At 43.0% G+C, this 25,209-nt stretch overlaps 1 protein-coding gene across 1 annotated transcript; it reads left to right on the top strand.

Annotated features, from left to right (window-relative positions):
- Positions 1-680: 680 nt before the first annotated feature.
- Positions 681-23,682, top strand: sh3bp5lb (SH3-binding domain protein 5-like, b). The gene is made up of 6 exons (XM_086137442.1): positions 681-1,265; positions 4,113-4,175; positions 4,326-4,454; positions 8,320-8,481; positions 18,316-18,489; positions 20,721-23,682. Exons 1-6 carry the CDS (start codon positions 1,002-1,004, stop codon positions 21,333-21,335), a joined length of 1,407 nt encoding a protein of 468 aa, XP_085993568.1. The 5' UTR covers positions 681-1,001; the 3' UTR covers positions 21,336-23,682.
- Positions 23,683-25,209: the final 1,527 nt, after the last annotated feature.

Below are 25,209 nucleotides of genomic sequence, written 5' to 3'. Positions count from 1 at the left end.
AATCACATTGACGGTAAAAGGGATCAGATTTCTGGAACCTGCAAGCAATTTCATTCTCTCATTCTAACCAAACATTTGTGCCACTGTGAAAATATTTAATCAGATGAGCAGACTCAAGTTTTCATCAGGTCTGAACTTAACATTGCCGCATTTATAACTTGCCAAGTGAGATGTAAACAGTATTAGTGGTTCAGTGAATACTGAATCTGTAATATTGCTACCACTCTTCCAGAAATGATCCCTTACACTAGACCAGGGGTCACTAGCCTTTTTGAGAGTGAGTGCTACTTCATGTGTACTGATTGTGTGAAGGGCTACCAAATTGATACACGTCTGAAATAACACATTTAATATTAGAATGTGTTATATTTCATACGGATTTTAAGTTTCAGGATCTGATCATCTTAAACATGTCTCACAATACTGCCAGTGTTTGCATTTTAAAATCATAATTTCTACTAGCAAATCACAATCCTAGTACTGGCGGGCTATTGGTGTGGTCCTCACGGGCTACCTGGTGCCCGCGGGCACCACGTTGGAGACCCCTGCACTAGACCATCTCCTCTCTACCTATTCATGTCGATTAATTTCGATTCATATTTTGTCATTGTTTATTTGATAAAATACGTTAAGTCACACCCCCCCCCCCTCCCCCAAACAGAATACATGTAATCGTGAACACCAGGAGCTACACGTATGTGCAATATGACTGAATTAGTTGACAAGGTGATACCAAAACGAGGAAGTTTGTGGGGTGTAATGTGCGAAACCATCCTGGGTACACCGTCACACGCGCAGCTTTATTGGATGGAGCGCGTTTAGCTAGCGTTAGCTAGACGGCGATGTCTAGCATGGAAGCCTCAACGCGACGTTGTAATGGGTGAATACAAAGTTTTTTACCCCCACCCTCCAAAAAAAACCCCATGTAGGATACGCACAACACGCCTCGTTTCGTGGCGAGTTTAACACGGTGCGAACGGAAAGCGAGCGACAGGCCGCAAATGGAGCCCGAAACCTCGCGTAAAAGTCCGGCCGACGCGGGGTGCTCCAAACGGCCCGACTTGAGGGAGGAGACGCCGGGGGAAGAAGCGAAAGGCGCAGACGGGAGCACAGTGGTGTTGAGGCGAAAAGGGGGAGACGAAGCAGTCAAATGTAACGATGTGAAATCTGAGCGTGGAGGTGGCGGAGAAACTGAATACCAGCTGAAAAGCGGAGACGAAGAGAATGCTGGCAAACATGAGGAGGAGCTGGACCCAAGAATTCAGGTAAGATGCTAAACGAAGCCGGTTCTTAAAACAACCTGTCAAATCCCCCAAATGTATTTTCATATTATCCCGTGTTCTTAATTTATTACAAAAAGCTAATGTTGACATTTTTTACATTCCAAATGTCAGTTCAACTGACATGATTCTGCTCATTTCAGAAAAAAAAAAATCAAGTGGCTTCACTGTTCCAATACATTTGGAAAGGAAGGTATACAACTGCGCCTATTCACATTAAAACATGTATTTTTTTGGTGACTTCTGATTGAGAAACTGAATTTTTACAAAGGGCAGAAGCAAGAATATTTGGAAATTTAAGGAAAGAGAGGACAAAGCAAGGGTCACCAACCATTTTGAACTTGAGATGCTGATTAAAGGGCTCCCGGTTTGATACACACTTCTGAAATCATAAATGCTCTCTAATAAACTGTATTAATGTTATTATATTCTACCATGAATAATGAAGAATATTCATTTATATGACGACACTCATCATGTTCATGATTTCTCTCAATATTTAAACAATATCAAGATGCATCTCTTTAACCCTTTCATGCACCCTGTAACCTGATAACATGATAAACTGTCCACTGTCGTAACCGCTGTCCCTGAAAGGGTTATTTTTTATAATTCTGCCATTCATAGAAAATTACACTGTTCAATCACACTGGTGGGCTATTTTTAGAACTGTCTACTGATAATGTGATTGGAGGCTACCTGGTGCCCGCAGGCACCACGTTGGTGATCCCTGTGATTGAGGGTAGAGCTGTGCGATATGGAAAAAAAGAATTTCTATCATGCTTTAGGCCATTTTATTTCACGATAACGATATGCCATGATATATTTTTAGTTATTTTATGAAAACCAATTATACAACATACTATGACTACTTACCTTTTTTTTCACTTTATTTTGATACAACAAATCTGTGTCAAATGAGAAAACCAGTAGTGCCGCTACATAAAACTATCAAATGTAAACAGAACTACAGTAGCCTACAGAGTTTTTGCACAAATTGGAGGAATAAAAAAACAACATATTGTTTCTGACATAAATGGATCCAAAATTAAAAATAAGTAAATAAAAAAGATGAGCTCTTCTCATTTGGATTTATTGTGCAAAATCTCAAAAATCAAAATCAAAACTCAAAAGTGTCTTGTGAAAACAAATCACATTAGTCATATAAGATAAGATATCCTTTATTTGTCCCACACTGGGGAAATTTACAGCCTCCAGCAGCAAGAATGTAGGCAGAAAGATTGTATGTATATTAATACATACATAATATAATATAATATATAATATATAATATAATATAAAGATATTGTGTGTATTCAATGTACTCTGCTGTATCCATCCATTTTTTTGAATTGTTTATCCACAATAATATACTTTGAATCTCTTCGGCAGTCCTCCTGGCTGACATACAGGATGCCATAACAATCATAATCCTTTCCTGTTGGGCAGTGTGTGTAGCATTATTTCGTATAATCTTCTCTCTGTACACTTATTGAATTGCCTCCTCGGTTCCCCTTGTGAGGAACGATGCTTTCTATCGTCTTCACAATATATATCGTCCGGTTCTAAGACAGGGCGTTAAATGTATGGACTCACAATCGCATCCATACCACGAGTGCAAAATAGATATTACCGGTGCTGATTGTGATATAATGACAGAACAGACATTCCCTAAATCACAACATACTCCAATGTAGGTCACCATGGGATAATTAGGAACCATGTTCTGGATTTCAGGTACTTTGATGAGAGGCGACAAGACAAAAATAAGCAACAATGGAGGACAACAATGTGGTCGTTCTTCTCGTCATGTAGCTGGTTGTGTCAAGAAGGCCAGCATTGTTGAGAAAAGGCACCTTTTGTGTCCTTCCGTTCTTTATTCGGTCACACAGAAATGACCGAAAAAGAAGCTTGCATTGTTCGTGCTAGCATGAGTCTGTATCTGCAGTCAGAGAAGTTGATCCGGTCCTGCAGCTCTTCCAGGATATCAAATCCATTTGCAGAAGGTTTGTTGTGTCTCTCACCGCAGAATTTAATACATTTGTATTACCTGTTATGAGTACCCAACTCTTGAATACTCATTGATACCGATACCAAGTAACCGATACACTAGTATTTTGAGACAAAAAAAAAATCCATTAAACCTATAGCAAAGACCCTCCGTTTATTTCTGACACAAGGCAGAAAGAGTCACTCTTCAATAGAGAATTCAAGTTCAAAACACAACACAAACAAGTTACTCTGATTTCGGATTCATTTGTAATAAATGAAGCAAAGTGCAAAATAAAACTCACCTCCATGAGTTTTCGACTTTCTTCAATTAAATTGAAGTGAAAAATAAGACCGGTTTAACTGTTCATTGTGACACTATGAAGTAGGAAAACAGCGGTGGGTGACACTACGGGAAAAAAAAAAGAAAAATCACAAAAGATGATATTTACTTGCTGTTTGAAAAGTTTCAGAGTTTATTCAAACTTAGCTCGTACTTGCTCGGAAGGAGATGAATGGCATGAATCTGTTCGCGAGAGAGGTGTATACTATTCCCTTCAGTAAAATCAACAGTCAAAAGAGTTATAAAAACATGCTAAAGATGCTAAGCTAACAACTACGCTCCATTATATTTGAAGGGACTTTCTTCTGCTAATGCGGCCGCCACATCTGTCCATACATTGTTTTGAATTGCGGCCAGTTCTGAAACTTACAGACGTTTTCTGTCCCTTGGTCCCGGGTCCATTTAGTCGAGGCTGCACTGTTACTATTTTGGGTACAACTGACGATGTCGATAAATATATCGATGATTTTCATACGTGTGGCTTTTCCTGTGGTTACCAGGAGGAACTCGAGCAGCTCAACCAGGCCAGCGAGGAGATCAACAAACTGGAGCTTAGTTTGGATGTGAGAAAGTTTGTTTATCGAACACCGCAAATACAGTACTGTACATCCACCAGCTTTCCCGTCCCACTGACAGTGTTGCTCAGGTTTTACAGTGTCATATCCTGTTTTTAGGCTGTTTGAGATGTATCTTCACCTGTATACTTTCTTCAGGATGCCAGGTCCAGCTACAGGAAAATTCTCACCGATTCTGCCAGGAAGCTGAATGCTCAGGGCTCCCAACTCGGTTCCTGTATTGAGAAAGCCAGGCCTTACTATGAAGCCCGCAGACTGGCCAAAGAGGTGTGTGGAATTTATGTACAATCAGGAATGAAAGTCCTCCGGATTTTCCCGGAATTCAGGATTTTCAAATTTTCATGAAAATTGAGCAAAATTTGCCTAAAATTAATTTGGATATTAGTTGACAATATGAAATGAACACGTGTTTGAGTTCTTTGTTTTGCTCGACTCGAGAGGCGTTCATGACCGCCTCAGAAAAACCTAAGTTCACTATTCCTTCGATGAAACTACGAAAATTGAAAATAATGCATCAAAACAGAAAATCAAGCAAAGAAATCACAAAATAAATTCTGTAGAGGTCACAAAATAAATTCTATTGCCCCTTCTACAGAATTTATTTTGTGATTTCCTCGTTTGTGAATACAGTACACAACAAAGGAATAAATAACAAGCACTTCAGAGACAGTCCAGTCTCCCACATTTTACTGACAGCTGATCGTTCCGAAATAAATTCTGTAGGGGCGCTATAGAATTTATTTTGTGATTTCCTCACTTGATGTTCTGTTTTGATGCATTATTTTCAATTTTCGTAGTTTCATTGAAGTAATCGTTAATTTCCGTTCTACGGAGGCGGTCATGAACGCCTCTCGAGTCGAACCGAAGTAGCGTAGCTCCATCTAGTGGATGCATTGTAGATTGCGCTTTATAATCCAGTGTGTCCAATATATGAAAAAATGACAAAATAGGCCATTCATTGAAGGTGTGCCTCATAATCCAGTATGCCTTTTAGTGCGGAAAATACGGTAGTTTAGTTTGGAAAACGCATCCGTTTATATGGCTGTAAGTCGAGCGCAGCAGTGGTGAAAACCTAGTAAACAAATCTTTAAGAGCATAGCAGTGGCGCGGCACAAAATAACAAATGACACTGAACGAGACTGTTTTTAAGCTAAAATATAAAAATAGAACCTCAGAAATTCCCCTTGCAATAACAACAATATGTAAAAAATGGTCGCGACTCTGTTTCACTGAGAGCAACTTTGTCGAAGTAAAACGAACGTGCTTAACCCCGCTTCGAGGAGCTAGCTTCACGTTCAGTCACAAATGAAAGCCATTTCAGGAGGGAGGGGGGTGGAATACAGATCGACTCGGGTTTTTATTAATCCTTTGAGGGACAGCGGTCACTAGAGTGGACAGCTTATCTTGTTATCAGGTTACAGGTTATCACTATTGGTGCATGAAGTCAAGATGGCGCCCGAGTAGGCAGCTGTCAGCAATTGCTCTCATGAGCCTTGCTTTTTTTTGTTGTTTTTGTGTTTGTTTTGTCACTTTGTGTTTGTTGTTACGTCGTGTGGAAATGATGTGGACTTTTTTCAGCATTTTTTGGCCACGACATTCATAAAGGAGGAGACTCTGTGCTTGGTGGTTGCGCCTTCTCGGCAGCATGGGTATACCAGCACTGTTTTTGACTGGGAGGAATGTCGGCGCCATTTGACTGTCGTTGCTGGACAGTCCCGGGGCGCTTGTGTCTTGCGCCTGTAATGGGCAGCATTTTTCACAGCCCCGCTTTGTTCAGCGGAGAGATCGGTGCTGTTGAACGGTCTGCATCTGGATGGATGTAAGTCTTGAAGAGCCGACGATGAGAAGAAAGGAGCGTTAGCGCGGAGCGCCGATGCGGATTTGGAACTGGGAGTCGCGGCTTGGAGTTTGAAGCGGATTACGTGGGACAGGAGAAGTGAACGAATCTCTTTTCGTCAATGGACGCTACAGCTTCGTGTTTGCTTTCAAAACTGAGCTTGTAGCAGACGTGTGCACATTTTCAGCATGACGTCTCTGATCCACTGGTGAAAGGACACTTTGATCCTCTCCTCTTGCATCTAGAACTGCTTCAGACAACAAAAAGTATGCAGAAAATTGGTGAAGATTGCACGACTGTCTGTGTCCTATGTGTTGTGTTGTGTTGTGTTATTTTGACTTCAAAATGGCGCCGCGAGAGTGGCTGCCTTTCCAGCAGCTCCTATATTTTGTTGTTCTACTTCTTCCTTTCATAACTTTGCTGCTGTGAATTGGGAATTTCTCCATTGTGAGACAAATAAAGGTTTTCTTATGAAGGGGTGAAAATACACAACAGAAAACTGCCCCTTTCATGTTCCATTCAGTTGGAACAAGGTTGCTCAAAGTACCGCAAAGCCAAAATTCGTCTGTCCTTTTTTTTTTGTTAGAACCTAAATTATTGAGTCTCTTTGGAAGCGATGAAAGGACAGCACTTTATGTGATCAATAGATGGGTGTTGTAAGCCTCCTCGTCTGTTAGAGATTTTTTTTTCAACCTTTATGGTCTCTCTCATCGAACTGTCTTCACTTTCTCAAACTATGTCCATTTTTGTCCTCTGATAAGCACTTTTTCTCTTTGAGACAGAGGCACTCTTGGCTCCGTAGTTCGACTTTCTGTCATTGATTATCCCCTGCAAGAAACACTCTCAGTTTTGTTTTATTATTACAATGAGAATAGATATTCTATTCTACCCTATGTTGTGACGTGCGCTTGGGCAATTGTTGCTTCCTATACAATACATAGAACTTGACTCGCTGCACCTCTATTGTCGTCACACTGATTGGAATGTATTTGTTACGTATTTTGATGCATTTTGATGCTTTAGAAAAAATTTATGTCAGAATTTTCAGGGGGGGGGGGGGCTTGGAACGGATTAGGGCATTTACATGGAAAACGCATCTCTACTGACAACATTTTCGAGTTAAGAAACTTCTTCCAGAACATATTAATTTCATAAGTAGAGGTACCACTCTGTATAGTAATCCCTCAGTATTCGCGGTTAAATGGGGACCGAAACCTCCCGAGAAAGATGAAAAACCGCAATGTTGGAGGCGCTGATGGTGTCGCTGAGGTTTTTTAGATTGGAGAAAAACATTTTGTTGGGTAACGCTATGACATTCATATGTTCTACTTAGATGAAGTAGGTTTACGGTTTCTTTTTTATCAGACAAGGGTCTTTTTTTTTTTTTTTTTGTGAAGAGAAAAACTCGTACCTAACTGACGGTTTCAACATACATGCCATATTGTAGATCAGATTTTATTATTGTACTTATTCCTTCTGCTAATGAAACACTCCAGTTCAAAGATTTGCACACACATTTAAAGTGTCAGATTTGTTCTTCAACTAAATTGGAGAGAGAGGACTGTTCTTTGTTTGTTGTCTTGTGTTTGGGAAATACAGTACATGCTTAGTTGCACAAAATCAACGTGATGCTGACTGGATCCCAAACATACATAATGGGTGATGTCTCACCCATCTTAAATCTTAAATTTGGTCATCATGTGTATTTAACCCTATCATGCACCACATAACCTGATCACATAATAAGCTGTCCACAGTCATACCCGCTGTCCCTGAAAGGGTTAAAACAGGGGTGTCAAACTCATTTGACATTGTGGGCCGCACACGGCCTCCGTAGATGTCAAGTGGGCCAGACCATTAAAATTCTACCATACTCTGCTATAAATAACCAAAATATCATCTCTTTCCTTGGTTTTTGAGATAGTGAAGCACAAGAACATTAGGAAAATGTCGACATTTAAAGAGAAATCAGTCTGCCCCTAGCGGATAATCCATGAATTGCATTTTATTTTATTCAAAATATTCATTCCGTGTCTTTTATGCATTTTTTTCCCCCCACATTTAAATTATCCTGCGGGCCTGATTTATCCTTCTCGGGGGGGGGGGGGGCGGTTCCAGCACGCGGGCCATATGTTTGACACCACTGGGTTAACAGATGCAATATTAGGTGTGACTTGTAATCGTTTTTTTGTCCCCCTTCCCCCCCGCATTGTTTTTGTTATGCACAACCACTCACTTTGCTAAAGAAATATGCCGATCATAAAAATGACTCAACGTTTTTTTTCTCTGTTCCAGGCACAACAGGAAACCCAGAAAGCTGCTCTAAGGTACGAGAGGGCTGTGTCCATGCACACTGCCGCCAGAGAGATGGTGTATGTGGCGGAACAAGGCCTGTTGGCTGACAGGAACACCATGGATCCAACCTGGCAGGAGATGCTCAACCACGCTACTGCGAAGGTATGCCGACCCTGGCACTGTGTGAAAAACACAGTCATTCATTCATTCATTTATTTATCTTCAAATTCACATCCCAATTATACATACATTCGCGATAATCTTTTGATTCGTGATGCTGAAGTTTCTATGTCATATATTTAAAAAAACTACTGTACGGTATGTTACAGACCTTTATCAACATGCATTCCATAACAGGAGTCAGCAACATGTTAGCTTACTGCATAAATAGCTCTCCACTGATGGGACATTATGATTTCTGAGGACTTTTGTCGAGTTTATCATTTGAAAATGGAAGCACTTGCAGAGAGCTGCAGACATAAAATGTTGCATGTTGATAGTTCTCTTATTTCCTGCCTCATTACAATGGCTGCCAGTCAACGGTGGAATTGATTTTTAAAATTCTGCTACTGGTTTATGAGTCACTGCACGGTTTGGTTCCTGAATAAGTTAAGAAAATGCTAAGTGAATATAAACCAAGTAGGGCTCTGAGGTTTGCAGACTCCCATCCATTCGTGGAGCCCAGGCTTCCAAGCGAACATGATGAAGCAGCCTTTAGCTGTTCTGCTACACGCAAATGAAATAAGTTGCCAACAGAAGTGAAGCCAGACCCAATTCTAAATGCTTTTATATTCAGGTTAAAAACAATGCTTTTTTTCTCCCCCCGTCTTTCGATTGAGATCTTTTAGGTATTAAAAAAGGGCGGCCCGGTGGCCCAGTGGTTAGCGCGGAGGTGGGCAAACTACGGCCCGCGGGCCGAATCCGGCCCGTTGGTCTTCTTAATCCGGCCCGCCGAAGGTTGGTCCACAATTAAGGTTCGATGTGAATGATTGCATTCATTTCAGTTGGACTTGTAATGACAGGCATTTCACCGCCAGGTGGCGCATTGACTTGAAGTTGCAGAACACGGGGGGGGGGGGCGGGGCAATCTTTTCGACCACCTAGTACCTCTGTATCGCTCTACTTCTACTGGTCTGATCACAACCCATCTGCAGCGATGCACAGGCTAAAATAGGTCATCAACAACACTTTTGTCATTTAAAAAAAGTATATTAATACCGTACTTTCATGCTTTTGTTCTGTTGATGTTTGATATGGACTGTCAACAAATGCAGTTTTTTTTTTAATGTACCATAGCTCGTGCTGACCTGGCCCTTCTGTCAAATTTTAAAAGTCAATGCGGCCCCCGAGCCAAAAAGTTTGCCCACCCCTGGGTTAGTGCATCAACCTCACAGTGCAGAGGTGTGAGGTTCAATTCCAGCCCCAGCCTCCCTGTGCAGATGGGAAAATGAATGAAAAAAAGGTATTAAAAAAAGATCACTCTCACTCACATCTGGCGCCAAGGCCTTGATTTTGACACCTGTCATGTTCAGTATGTCTTTAACCCTTTCATGCACAAATAATGATAATCTGTAACCTGATAAACTGTCCACTGTAGTAACCGCTGTCCCTGAAAGGGTTAACCTCTTCTTCACCTTTGGGGTGAATGAGACTTGTACAGAATGCAAGTCCAAAATCTATCTGACCTTGCAAATTATGTTCTAGATCACAGGTGTCAAACTCAAGGCCCAGGGGCCAGATCTGGTCCGGCACATAATTTTCTGTGGCCCGCCAAAGCCAATCAACTTCCATGATGATGAAAATCTCTTCCAAAAATGTAAAATTCTTAGATGTACTAAATAAGAGAGATACTGTAGTGTCAGCATTTTCTTGTTACCAAACCCCTCATGAGAGTAACTTAAAAAATAGTTGAATAAACCGTTCTTCTTTATATGCTTCCAGTCATAATGGCCCTCAAAGGGAAACGGTAACAGAAATGTGGCCCGTGACAAAAATGAGTTTGACACCCCTGTTCTAGAAAAATGGACACCTTGCTTTTGCATTACACACTACAAAGTTCTGTTGCTCTTTTGCCCATAGTAAAGAATAGTTTCTGGCTGCAAAGATTAGACCACTAACCCGCACCTCGCGAGGCACTTGCGGCTCTTTGACTGGTTCAATGCGGCTCCCGGGCTTTCACATGACAGGCGTCGAAAACGCCTCGGCGGTGGCGCTGCCATTCAAACAACGGCGTATACACATCATTTACTTCGTCAGCCTATCATCAATCCCGTTACTTGATTGACATACAGGGCAACCAGTCAGATGACAACTGAACCACCGCTCATGCGCAAACAACGCCGCTAAGCTAGTCAGCGAACTACCTCTGATTGCGCTATGTGGCAGGCTGACCCGAGCAGTTAGTAACCGCTGCAGCTCGCATGCAGACAGTGCCTGCTTCGAGTGGCAACAACGGAATGCAAGCCAAATTTGAAGAGCATCGTTCAAGAGAAGGAATGCCAAAAGTCCCTGCACTAAGGCACAAAGCAACATGCAGAGTAAGACTTTTGTCTTACTCTGCATGTTGACAAATAGTGATATGATAGTGATAATAGCATAGTAAGACAAAAACGTTCTTATAAAATTTTTTGCGGACTCGGGTGAACTGAGGGTTTGTGTGTGTGTGACACTGCACACAATATTCATTGTTGAAAATGACTGGCCTGTGGTCTTAGTACTGCAGGAGTCCATTTCTGTCATCATCATGTTGGTGTGTGACATTTACAATAAATGTGGCTGAGCAGTGGGGTGTGTGTGTGTGCGGTGATGCTTAATTGTGCACATGTGCATGCTGTGACTCTTTGCAGTAACAAAGTTTTTAAAAAATGGCTCTTAGTCTCTGACTGGTTGGCCACCCCTGGATTAGACCAACACCATATTGTTCTCGGCCTTCAGCTGCTGCCTGATATCGCAATAGCTGTGTCTCTCGAGCGTACGACTGTCTCCTTTAAAGAGGAATATCAATTTTCTTCAAACCGAGCTCTTAATCTTCCTGAATAAAGTTGACTCGTTTAACTCATTCACTCCGAAAGACGTTTTTAAACGTCTTTTCAGTCTTGGTCTAGAATTGGCTGGTACTGAATGAGCTTAATATTGCGTGATCTCTTCATTGGGGGGAGGGGGGGTCATTTGCAAGGGTTGACCTTTGTTTTCAGTTGTGATCGTGGAGCTGGCCATTTCTGTACACACGGTATGGATTACCTGTATAAATTGTGTGAGCTGAATCTGAACTCCTCACTTTGCATTCTCTCAATTTCTCCTCCTGTACTGTAGTGGCGCTCCTTAGTTTCCAGATCTTCCCATTTTTTCATTTACTTTTCTATTTTTCACAGACTCGAGTAGCAAAAGAAAAAAAAACCCCAAACAAGCTGAAATACGTACATGTAAATTGTAGTTTTGATGTATGTGTCTCGATTTGTCAGAGAAAGGGATTTGAACTGCATTGCATTCACATCACACCCTGGCATTTAGCAAAGAGACAGAACAAATACAGACACCCTGCTGCAGCTGACACCTGCCCGACAGCAGGAACACTTTGCATGTGTGGCTGCTTTTCGGCAGAGAGCATGAACACCATATTGCAAATCGAAAGTTATGGTCATTTAACGTCAGATGAGCCAAATTAAGACCAGGCTTAATAGTATGCGTGCGATGCCAAATAAAATCTGGGCGACTGTCAGTGTCCCAGCCATTTCCTGCAATCAAAACGGCACATTATTAGGATCATAAAATAATCGTACACTGAATTCTTGAACATTTATCCAGTGCTGTTCACACTCAGTGTGTACACTCCGTTTCGTCATTTTAGGTTTGCTTGTAAAGACGACGTTTTCCCGTTGAGGTGTAACCAACATTAAAACCGCAGTGAGCAGCAGATGGAAAATCAATGAGAGCTTTTGCGCAATCATTGGCCATACATCTTTTCCTTTTACCGATGTACGTATTGATTATTTTGGCTGCAGTATAAGCTAAATCAATAAATATATTTAAAAAAAGAACTTAGTCGTACATATCACACATTCACGGTTGATTGACAGCAAAACAAAATACAGGGTTCACCTGATATTCACGGGTATCGGGAGCTAGCAAACTTCCATGAGTACTGCAACTGTGACTCTCTAAAAAGGTTTATCATTTACTAACAATGCCACAAAATGGCAGATGAAGCAGTACCTTTGTCTAAATGAAGCTCCTTAACTCACTTAGACAGAATTCATTGGCACAGAGATACCAGAAGTTGACTTCAGCCCAAAAACTTTTTTTCGACAATTACCGTTAACCGATTGGGATGGCTCGATACCACTTTTTCATATCCGATACTATGCCTTAATTCCAATACGAAGACTGCAGCCTAGAGGATCGGCCGACACAGATCCTATACCGATCGGATTCTTTTCGTCATTCTAAAAGTTGTTAATAATACACCAATGGAATGTGCTTGATATTGACGTAAAAAAAAAAAATCACGAGACAACAACTGTTATGGTCTGCTAAAGAAAGAAGGAACATACAATGAAGTTATGTGTGGTGAATGTGGCGTTGTTAATTCTTAAAGCTCACATACGATATAACAACACTTTAACTCATTCACTCCCAAAGACGCTTTTAAACGTCTTTTCATACTTGGTCCAGAATTACCTGGAACTGAATGAGTTGAACATTGCTGACCCAGCTGCACCATTCAAATGTTTGAAATAAAACAAAAGTGCAACTTAAGTGCAAAATTAATTTCAATGTATCAATGTTTTTTAAAAAAAATCACATTATACATCGGTGACGTTGCAACGCTGAAGTAATTCATTTTCTGAATTATCATAAAATAAATGATCGTAAGATCATTCAGTTGAGGATAGACGATATCGTTTGAGTTTATGGATTGGATCAGACTGGTTTGAATAACAATTCAATAGCAATCCAGTCATTTTGGCCTGGATCGGACCATCCCTAATAACCAAGGAGAGGTTCCCCGAAAAAAATCTGCAAACATGTTTGGCCTGTCCAGCCCTTCTGTTTGGTTGTCTTCGTGACTTAGACGTACTATGACTAAGCACGGACTAGTTACTGATTCAAAAAGTCACATCTTCCAAAATAGCCCAATCCGGAAACATTTAGGACATAAACGCAAAAGTACAGATCATCACGAAGCAAAACGTCCAGAAGCGTGATAATTACCGATTCAACAGCAAATGTGGAAATGATAATATAAATTGCGGTAATACTGATAATCAACATCTAAGCGAATGATGCAGAGGGTCATTAAGAAACACTACATTAAAATGTCTACTAGTGCGGCAATATTTATCAACAATAGTCATTGAAATGATGCAGAGCGACAGAGCTGCAATGATGAATACAAACAATCGTGATGGCACTACGGAGATGTGCAACGTTGGCAAACTGTCACAAGAAAATGACTTGTTTCAGACGTTAATGGCAACATTAACGTCTGAAACAAATCAGAAAGATGCTATCGGAATGCCTGCTGAATTTAGCGTGTATTGTTTGGTTGCGCTAACCAGAGGGAAGGACCTGTGATGTGGTCGTGTCCGTTGAGTCCAAAAGAATTTTGCCTGCCCTGGCGCTTGCAAAATGCTAATCTATGACCTTGCTGACAGGTTTGGCTGTCGCTCCAGCCTTTGTCATGTTATTTACCGTATTTTCTGCACTATAAGGTGCACCTAAAAGCATTCCATTTTCTCAAAAGCCGACAGTGCACCTTATAATCCGATGCACCTTATATATGTGGATCACTATTCTGATTTCTTGGACATAGTATTTTAAATGTTCTGTAAAGCGCTTTTTTACAGCTGCAGCGGTTGTGAAGGCTCTATATAAATAAAGCTGTATTGTCATGTATTCCCTTTAGTGTAACTCCACCTAGTGGATGTATAACGCAACTGCAGCCACTATTGTCGCTTCTATGTGCCTTATAATATGGTGCGCCCTATATTTGAAAACGGTTTTAAAATACGCCATTCATTGAAGATACGCCTTTTTCTCTCAGTATGGAAAATACTGTACTTTATTTTGACAAATTCAACACTTTTGGGATACAGTACAGTTAGTATCAAATATGTCGCGAATGTCGCGGCATGCCTTTCCGAAGTACGCCTCCCTGATGCCGGGCAGCGAGAGCTGAAGGTCCCTGGTGTCGATGTGGTCTACAACCTTTACCATAGTGGAGTGACGGACAACAGCGGCCAGCACAGTGTTGCAATCGCCCTTGCTCCCGAGGCACAGGCTGCACTGCTGGGGTGGGAACCCATCTCCCCCCGCCTTGCCAAGGTGCGCTTGAGGGGTGCCATTGCCAACATCTCTGTCGTGGCGGTATACGCGCCCACATTGAACGCTGCTGACGTGGACAAGGAGCAGTTCTACCATAAGCTCCAGACGACTGTCGATGGCATCCCCTCCAATGATATCCTGGTGGTCGCAGGAGACTGGAATGCGCGCACCGGACCGGCAAGTGCTGGGGCGTTTTGCTCTGGGAAGACGCTGCGACAATGGCGAACGGCTCGTTAACTTCGCCGCCTCAAATCGCCTAGTCGTGATGAATACACGCTTCCACCACCCCCAACATCAGCTAGTCACCTGGTACTCGAACGATGGGCGGACGACTAACCAGATTGACTACATACTGGTTCGGTCACGTTGGGCGAGTTCAGTCCTCGACGCGCGGGCGTACCGTGGAGCAGACACGGGAGGCAAGAGCGGCTCCGACCACGTGCTTGTGCGTGCTACCCTTCGCATCAGACTTAAAGTTAATCGCCCTCCAAAACGCACCATGCGGATTGATGTCGCGAAACTGAAGCTGGATGGAGGGAAGAACTTTCAAGTGGAGGTCCAAAACTGCTTCGCTCAACTACAACCGGCTTCCAATAAGCCGGAGCAGGAGTGGCGGGAACTCAAATCTACCATCGTTGCAGCTGCACACGCACACCTCAGCTCCACCAAACGCCAGAACCGCGACTGGATCACTGCAAACACTCTGGCCCTTGCAGAACGATCCAGGCTTGCACGAGTAACGGGAGCAGCCAACTTCCGCGAACTACGACGACTTACCACTCGGGCGATTCGGGCAGATCGAAATGTCTATTGGTGCAACTTTGCCGAAGAAACTGAGAGGGCCGCCGCTGTGGGAGATACCCGCAAACTTTATCAGTTGGTAAAGAAGGTGAGCAGGAAATCCGCTGGAGTCAGCGAAACAATCTGCACAGTGAACGGTTCTGTGATAACCTCCCTAGAGGAACGGCTGCAACGTTGGCGCGAACACTTCGAAGCCCTACTCAATCACCCACCACCAGTGTTGGCGCCTGTGCTTCCTGCAGTTGATGAGGAGTACGACTGCAGCTCGGACCCGCCTACGGTAGACGAAATTCGAGGCGTCCTGCGTCAGCTCAGGAATAATAAAGCCCCAGGTGAAGACGGCATCCCGGCGGAAGTTTACAAAAGCGACATTGACGTCTTCGCAGCGTGGCTTCATTGCGTCTACAACGCCGTGTGGACGTCCGAGACCATCCCGGATGACTGGAGCGAAGCAGTGTTAATACCCCTTTTCAAGAAGGGAGACAAGAAGCTGTGCGCCAACTATAGAGGCATTAGCCTTCTCGATGTGGCTGCAAAAGCATTCGTTTTCCTTCTGCTGAAACGCTTCCAGATGGCCCGTGACCACCGGACTCGCCCAACTCAGGGTGGCTTTCGCCCTGGAAGGGGATGTGTAGACCAGATCTTTAGCCTGCGTCGCACCCTGGAGCAACGATGGGCCTACCAACAACCAACAGTCGTGTGCTTCATCGACTTTGCCGCGGCATTTGATTCAGTTGACCGGGGTGTGTTGTGGATGATCATGAAGGCTGACGGGATCCCTGTGAAACTGCTTCGGCTCATCCAGGGATACTACCGGTCAACCCGAGTCCGAGTGCGGGCCTACGGCAGCGAATCAGAAACCTTCGAGGTGCGGTCGGGGGTCCGACAAGGCTGCGCGCTCTCGCCAACCTTATTCAACTATGCCATCGATCACATCCTCAACACTGCTCTCCATGGCTTTGAGGGTGTGAGGGTCGGCCGAGATGTCGCAGTGTCGGACCTGGCATACGCAGATGACATCGCTCTACTTGGAAACACGTTCGAGAAAGTTGAAAACGCCCTGATGAAAATCCATCGAACGGCCCTGACCGTTGGAATGCGCATCAATGCCTCGAAGACCAAGATCATGTCCTCCCTCACCAACCCAGCTGACCAACGGTCGCTGTCACTGGAGGGCGTGACACTGGAAAACGTTGATTCCTTCACATATCTCGGCTGCTCTGTGGTTCCGTCGGGGCAAGGAGAAGCAGAAGTCGTGAACCGCATCGGGGCCGCCAGATCCGCCTTTGTGCGCCTACAACGCCATCTGTGGGGTCGGCGCGAGATCTCGGCGGTGACAAAGGGGCGTGTCTACCAGGCAATCGTGCGGACCATCCTGCTTTATGGCTGTGAGACCTGGCCTATGAGAGTGGCTGACCAGCGCAAGCTGGAAGTCTTTGATAACGATTGCGTCCGCCGTATTCTCCGCCGCCGCCGATCGGACCGGGTCCCCACTGCTGACCTTCGTCGCTGCCTGTACCTTCGCCCCTTACCAGCGTGTCTCCTGCAGCGCCGACTCCGTTGGTTCGGGCATGCGGCACGCCACCAGGAGGGCGAGTTGATCAGGGACGTTCTCCTTCCTGCTCCTTTGCCAGCCTGGCGCAAGCGGCGTGGTGGACAAGTCAAGACCTGGGCCACCACGATGAAAGAAGACCTCGCGTACCTTTCCGGCCCCCAGGTGGTGGGTCTGAGACGGTGGAACCAGGACTGGCTGAAGCTGTCGGTTGACCTGGCACAGGATCGCCGCGCTTGGGCCGCCATGATCAGGGATGTCGTGCGCGCCAAGGAAGAAGCCGGTTCAACCCGCCCAGGGTGAAGGCCGTTGCAAAAAAAAACAACAACAAAAGTCGTGTATTTTAGCCTGTAATTTTGTACAATGTTGACCCTGTTTGGCCTAAAGTATGTTCCACCCCAAATTCCTACCTTTGGACCCAAATGTCCTTTTCTTAAATTGGACATTGGAAAATCACGTTGTATAATTAGCCCAGATTAGAGCCAGGTCTGTTCCAATAAATTGTCGGAAATATCAAATGAACATCTCATGGGAAATATAAAATATAAGTCAAGTCAAGTCAACTGTATTTATAGAGCACTTTCAAACAGCCATTGCTGCATACAAAGTGATGTACATGGAGCAATTTAACATATACAATAAACAGTAAAACAAATCGGTAATAAAGACGGTAGAAAGCACCAAACAGTAAAACCAAGAACAAATCTAAGTCATGCTGTGTCAAATGCCAAAGAATACAAGTGAGTTTTGAGGAGGGTTTTGAAGATGGGCTGCGAGGAGGCTTGTCGAATGTTCAGTGGGAGGTCATTCCAGAGGGACCAGCAACAGAAAAGGCTCGATCCCCTCTGAGCCTCAGTTTAGTTCTTGGTACTTCTTATAATGTCTGGTCCGCAGGTGTGTAGGGGTGGATGAGCTCAGAGAGGTAAGGTGGCGCGAGATCATTTAGAGATTTGAAAACAAATAAGAGGATCTTGAAAATAACTCTAAAATGAATGGGGAGCCAGTGAAGGGATGCCAGAGTAGGAGTTATGTGCTCCCTCTTACGAGTACCAGTCAAGAGGCGAGCGGCGGCATTCTGGACCAGCTGAAGGCGCTTAATGGAGGACTGGCTGACTCCAAAGTAAAGGGCATTGCAGTAATCGAGCCGGGATGTGACAAAGGCATGAATTACTGTCTCAAAGTGAATATAATATAATATAATGTATAAAATAATATAATGTAATGTATGTAATGTATAATGTGACAAAATCAAGCACATTCAACCAAAACTTTTTTTCGATGTGATCATGAGTCAGAAACGTGAACCTTTTGCTTATCAGGTGAATGAGGCTGAGGAGGAGCGCTTTCACAGTGAGCATGAGCACCAGCGGGTCACCCAGCTATGCCAGGACGCTGAGGCTAAAGTCCAAACACTCCAAAAATCACTGAAGAAGGTCATACTCAAGTCCAAACCTTACTTTGAACTGAAGGCTCAGTTCAACCACATACTCGAGGTATGTACCTGAAGCATTTCCAGATCTGATTTTCTTTTTTAATTTTTACACATTTTTTTCAGGTTATATTTAGTTTCGTTTCATATAATGTCTTGTGTCCCGTATTTATGTCCTGCCTTACCCGTTCACCTGTTCCGGTTGTCCCTTGTGTCCACCAATCAGATTCCTCAGGCACTGTGTGTCATGTTTCCTCATTTTGGTGAAAATTTTGTTTCTTTGTGCTTCTTTTGTATGTTACACTGCACTTGGGTCTTCCACACTCCACCACCTCAAACCTCAAACCATGCCACTCTGCTCACTACAGCTGCTTTTACATCCATGTCCAAACCAGCTATTCATGACTTTTTCCTGGCTAGCTGCCATTTGTGTTAGTGACCGATTGTGGACCATTGATGGACCCACAAATTTGCCTGCTTCCAATATTCTTATCAGAGGTATAACAGAGGCAGAATGTCGATAATGTTCAAGAGAATATGAAGTTTCCCAAGACTCGCTGCCCACACCGTTTTGAACCAGTTGTCGTGTTGCGCTGACGTCACCATGCATCTAATTACCCGCATGCTCAAAATTGCAACGTGTGAAGAAGCACTTGGGAGACTCTAAGTGTCCTGAAAATTTAACGGCTGTCTCTGTAGCTGCAAATTGAAACATTTTATCTATTTTGCCCCTAGTTGTAAGTTACAGATATGAACGGTGACATACTTGCTTGACTTCGGCATCCGTAAAAATAAAAGTAGAGTAAGTCAACGGCTAAATAAATGAATGAATAAATAAATCTCACTGCGTGTCCAAGTAGGAAGTTGAATTGTATCCCTGTAATAATTATTACTCGAGGACAATTCCGATGATGACTGTATTTTCCGCATTATAAGGCGCTTCGGAGTATAAGGCGAACCGTCAATGAATGGCCTATTTTAAAACAGTTTTTATATATAGAGCACACCAGATTATAAGGCGCACAGAATAGAAGCTACAATAGTGGCTGGGATTGCTTTTTGCATGCACTAGATGGAGCTATGCTAAAGGGAATACAATACAATATAATACGGCTGTATTTATTCATCACTTTCACAACCGCTGCCGCTGTAACAAAGCACTTTACAGAACATTTAAAATACTACATCCAAGAAATCGAAAAAAATTGAATGCTTTAGTTTTTTGGGGGGGTTTCTCTTCTATCAAGACTGCAGAAACACAACCCATGTTTTTCCATTTTCAACAATATTAGTGGAGACTTTGACTGGGAACAGTTTTGCACAATATTGCATTTTTTATATATATATTTTTTTGTCCTTGCTTGTGCTCTTAACCTCAAGCTTTTTGATTCGGTCTGAAATGATAATGCTCATCAATCCACGCATTGCTTATACTCGTAGACTTGTGTGGCCCAGAGCAATTAAAAGTGGAAGTCAAGGCATTCCACCGACAGTGATTCACTTTAAGTTGGAGAAGAAAAAGACTGGAACTTTTCCTTGACGTGCTTAGCTGCTTGAGCCGTGTTTCTTCCAAGTGCATGTCACTCCTACTCGCCATGGTACACAATGATATTGCCCGTGTTTCCAATGCAAATAATTTTTTTTTGTACGAGCGTTGACTAATCCCACAGTTGTGATGTCAGCCTAATTTAGAATCTTTGGAATGGTGGTGATTAGCCATGATAAAAATGCAAATAACTCACTCATTGTTCACGCACAACAGATGCGCGTGCGCACACTCACATCTGTCTACATTTGGACGTGATCGAAAAGTGATTCAGTGTTGGACTGTAGGTCAACGCGTGGGTCGGGCTGGAATGTGAAGTGATTGATGTGCTGATTAGTCTGATTAGTTTCATTTTCAGTGATTAGCAAGCAAGTGGATGCTAGTGTCACATACACACCCGCCCATTTGTTCATTAGGCTTTAAATAACATTTTTAATCTGGTGAAGTCTGGTGTGTGATTCTGTTTTTGTTTGTTTGTTTGTTTGTTTGTTCACTATTTGTCCTTTCATTGACCTGCCGCGTGCCCCAGAATCCTTGGTGTCTGGGAGTTTAAAAATAGCTTCCCCCACTTTGTTTTTCTCAACTTGGGCATGAGCAGCCTGCTTAAAATGCTGTGTGTCAATGTTCAAAATATGTGTTGTAATGTTACGTTTGTGTACCACGTCTTAATAAAATTGAATACAGGAGCGAGTGAATTCTCCTTTGGTTTCCGTATCCCATCTTCATCTTCCCTGATTTTTGTCTTTCAGGAACACAAGGGCAAAGTAGTACAACTGGAGGAGCAAGTCGCAAAAGTAAAAACGCGTTATTCGGTGGCTCTGCGGAACCTGGAGCAGATAAGTGAGCAGATCCATGCACAGCGAGGCTACGTCTGCGCTAGCGGGGGCCGACGAGCTATGCGTGGTGGCCGTAGCTCCCCAGTTGGTGCCGAGGCGGAGACCGGAGTTGCAGTGAGGGTTCCGATCGGTAGCTTTGTAGGAATGGCTAAGGCAGAAAGTGCCTGGGGAGATGGTGAGAGAACGCGGCTGTGGGTGGAAAAACACCGGCGGAACGGCTGGGGTCAGAGGGAGGAGGCGGAAGCGTTTCACGCCGGTTCGGACCGCATGTCCATCATCAGCCTCCAGACCATCGCCTCTGACCTGGAAAAATGTGATTCGGTAGAACATTTGAGCGACTTTAGCGATGGCAGGAGCGTGCTGGATGAGGAGTGGGACTGGAATCGGAAGACTACGCTCAGGCCCAGCAAAGAGGCAGAAGTTGCTCTCAGACCCCAGCGGGCCAAAGCGCGGCAGCAGAACGAAACGGGTCGTCAAGAGAAGCAGGACAGCTTTGTCAAGCAGCACCACAGAAGCGCGAGTCTCTAATGTGTGGAGAAAGCCAGCAAAGGTGCTGAATATTTTGGACATGTTTATTTAATTCGTCTCTCGTACTCGTCGTTTATTGATTCATTGATGGTGGCTGACTGGTTTGCACGTCAGCTTCACAGTGCAGAGGTCCGGAGTTAGTTTCCGTGGTTCGTATCCGGGCTCCGTCCTTCCTGTGTGGAGTTTGCATGTTCTCCCCCGTGCCTGCGTGGGTTGTCTCCGGGTACTCCGGTTTCCTCCATTATTCCAAAAACATGCATGACAGGTTAACGGAATAACTTTAAATTGTCCCGAGGTGTGAATGTGGATGGTTGTGCCCTGCGATTGGCTGGCAACCAGTTCAGGTTGTCCCCAGCCTACGGCCTGGTGACGGCTGGGATGGGCTCCAGCACACCCGCGACCTTCGTGAGGATAAGCGCATTAAAAAATGGTTTGATGGATTGTTATAAACACAAAACGGAGAAATCGCATGTCGATCATCTCCGAACCAAGTATTTTTATTTTGTACTTTTTGAACCTTTTTCTGCCTTTCTCTTTTATTCGTGTTATGATTTGTTCTTATCCTGGAATAGCATTCATATCATTGCTTTCATTTGGATTCAAAAAGTCTTGCGCGTTTCTTGCGTTTGTATTGAAAGGCGCGTCTACATAGCAAGGCGGTTTCATTTCCGGTGTTAATCGGAAGGACGGTTCTCGTTGTTCGGCACAAAAATCTTCACTGGCTTCGATTGAACCTTGATTGAAATGATAACTCATTTGCTAACTGGTTTTTATGCTCTTATGGACCGGTAAGGGAAGAAAAAAAAGTCCCGGATTATTTAGCTGAATGTTGTACATTCCCAATCAATGGATCTTCTCTTAAGTTGCTGAGCTGTCATTATTTGCAGTATTTAAATTAGCAGTTGTGAGAAAAGAGGAGTGCACTGACTGACCTATCATGTGCCAAATAGTTTTAACCCTTTCAGGGATAGCAGCTACTACATTGGACAGCTTATCATGTTATCCGGTTACAAGGTGCATGAAAGGGTTAAAGCGCGCTTCCAGTAAGTCTGGGTGTTTTAACTAATTGCGTGAAATAAAACGAAGCAGATCTTGTATTTTGCTTTTGAAATGAAGAAGCCTTGCGGTTTCTAATTGGGGGGAAAAATATGTTAATTTTGTTTTTTAAAGTTTGCCTGAGTTATTTAATATTCAAAATACATTTTAGAAAATGTTTGCAACTATTGCATCATGTTATGTAAGTCTGCCCTTGAGCTAATTTCCCCTCTTCGTCACAGCGTCCTTATTTTTGACATTCAGAGCTTCTAGAATTTATATATATAAGAGGGGAATCAACTGTTGGGCCCCACAAAAAAAAATAATACAGATCTTGGTTTTATCTCTCCACAGAACATTATCGCAGATAGACCAACAGTTTGTCCAGGTAGTCGTTGCCAAAGACAATGTCCAATGTTTTTTTTTTTGTGGGGTCGGGTATGCATCATCAATATTTTTCACTTGCCACGTTTCCAGCTAAATGATACAATTCGCCTTGACAAAAGTGGACTTTATTTCAGAATCTGGCCCCTGGTAGAAATCGTTTTGGGCTTTGGTACATATGCTCACTGGTTGTATAAATTTTTTTTTTTAAATAGTAACACTGGTCAACAGCAAACTTTAATCCGTATTCTTCCTTTCATAACTTTGCTGCTGTGAATTGGGAATTTCTCCATTGCGAGACTAATAAAGGTTTTCTTATCTTATCTTATCTTATCTTATGTGTCCATATCACCTGAAAGTATTTTAAGCAGATGGAAAAAAAAAGTATACTTTTTTTCCCTGACTGAGCGCATCAGGTTTGCGAGGTTTTGATTGATTTTTGTTTTTAAGTTTTGACCTACAAAACCTCGTGCATTGATATCAATAACGTTTCAGGGAAAAAAAGTCCACCTGTTGCCGAACCTAACCCTTAATCCACATTATTTAATATAGTATATATTACTGCTGTAATATTTTATTATTATGAATAACCTGATGTGCCAGAGGGGAAAAAAAGAAAGATTCAAATGTTTTTTTTTTTCTATTTATTCCAGTTCTCGAGTTAGATCTGATACTGTACAGATGGAGATGTGTGTTTCTGACTTGACATATGAATATTTCTGAAACATCTTAATATTGCACATCGTGTTATTCAGTTTAAAAATGGTTTTGCACAAATGTCTCTGCACTAATATTTGGTCACCGGTATGCCGTTTTTGCAGTATTGAGTGTTATTCCATCGGCACAGGGGAGTTGTAAGAAACAAATGTTGAACTGTCAAATTTAAATTGTCAGTATTAAAAAGTAATATCGTTTACGGTTACAGTTACCAAGCTTCACTCATTCTTGAAATGACTCACTTGAGGGTGTTTTCCAAAAGAAGCATGATTTCAAAGCATGTTGTGCTACACATTCGCAATCTGCACTGAAAAAAAAAGGATTTTACCCAATGCCTTCGTGAGAATAAGCGGCTCGAGTGATTGATAATTTACTCCATATTCTTTCCTCAAGCAGTTGCACGAAATAAAATCATCCAGATAAATGTTTTTTTAAGTAGATGTGTAGCAGGGGTCAGGAACCTGTGGCTCGTCAGCCAGGTGTGGCTCTTTGATGATTGCATCTGACTTGCAGACAAAACAAAATATTCTCGCTTGTTTCATCCATCCATCGATGTTTCACTGCTCAAATCCTGTTCAGGGCTGCAGTTGGTGGCAGGAGCAATTTTCATTGGATGATACTGGCCTACGTTGGCCGTTGCTGGGGAAGCAGGTAAACGCCTCCTTTTGAATCAGCCCGCTCGGTCATTAGCTCCAAGCTAATCCTTCGACGAATAAAATGGCGAAAAGAAAAAAAGTTGACGAGTATGGTACACTTCACCATGAATGGACCGAAGGATTCGCCTTCGTAGAGAGAACAGGTTCTGCGGTGTGTCTAATTTGCAATGACAAAATACCATCGATGAAACGGTCGAATGTAAAGCGGCACTTTGACACGCGCCATGCTACATTCGCATCAAAATACCCTGCGGGAGACAGCAGAAAGGACGCGCGCAAGCTACTAAGCAGGGTGCAAGCTAGCCAGCAGCAAATCCGCGTACGGACCCGGCAAGGTGACTATAATTTCGCTAGCTTTGCTTAACCATCGTGAGGAACGGAAAACCATTCACATTAATGGTGAGTATTATCACAAAATTATTTAAAATAATACATTCATTATTAAACTGACATTTTATTGAATTCACTTATATATATACAGTGTATATATATATATATATCAAGTGGCGCATTCAAGTTCGCTCAGTTTGGTCGAGCACCGATTTTCGGTCATAATCCGAGGCATAAAAAAAACAAGAAATTTTTGGTCGAGAACAGAGACGTTCGAAAACCGAGGTTTGACTATATATATTTATGACTCTCACTGAAATACATTTCAAAATATTTTGCTTTCATGCTCTCTTAGTCAAAAACATTCCCGACCCCTGATGTTTAGTCTGCTTAAAAAAAATGTATCTGGATTCAAATGTTTTTATTTCGCGCAACTGTATGACCACATTTTCAAAAACCTTTTTTCAGTGTGTGCGCGTGTTGTAGAGAAGGTATTTCACCAACAATAATATTGTGATTCGGTGATGGTCTCGACTAGACGACGTATTTACGCAACTGAATAAGGCAAATGGAAAATGCATCCATCCATCCATCCATCCATCCATCCCTTATCCGAGCCGCTTATAAATTCAATTCTAAATCGACCGGAGAGCCAAAACAGCGTAACGAGCACCGTGGGGATCAGTACTCAGACTAGAGCATTTTGGATCAGCTGGAGAGTATTTCACGACTCACTCAAGCAGCATGCTAAG

The sequence above is a fragment of the Hippocampus guttulatus genome, chromosome 18, assembly GCF_054856545.1.
Source record: "Hippocampus guttulatus isolate MCC_2025c chromosome 18, RoL_Hgut_1.0, whole genome shotgun sequence".
Classification (NCBI taxonomy): Eukaryota; Metazoa; Chordata; class Actinopteri; order Syngnathiformes; family Syngnathidae; genus Hippocampus; species Hippocampus guttulatus.
The sequence above is the reverse complement of the archived record's forward strand: the minus strand, read 5'-3'. Positions and strand labels throughout refer to the sequence as shown.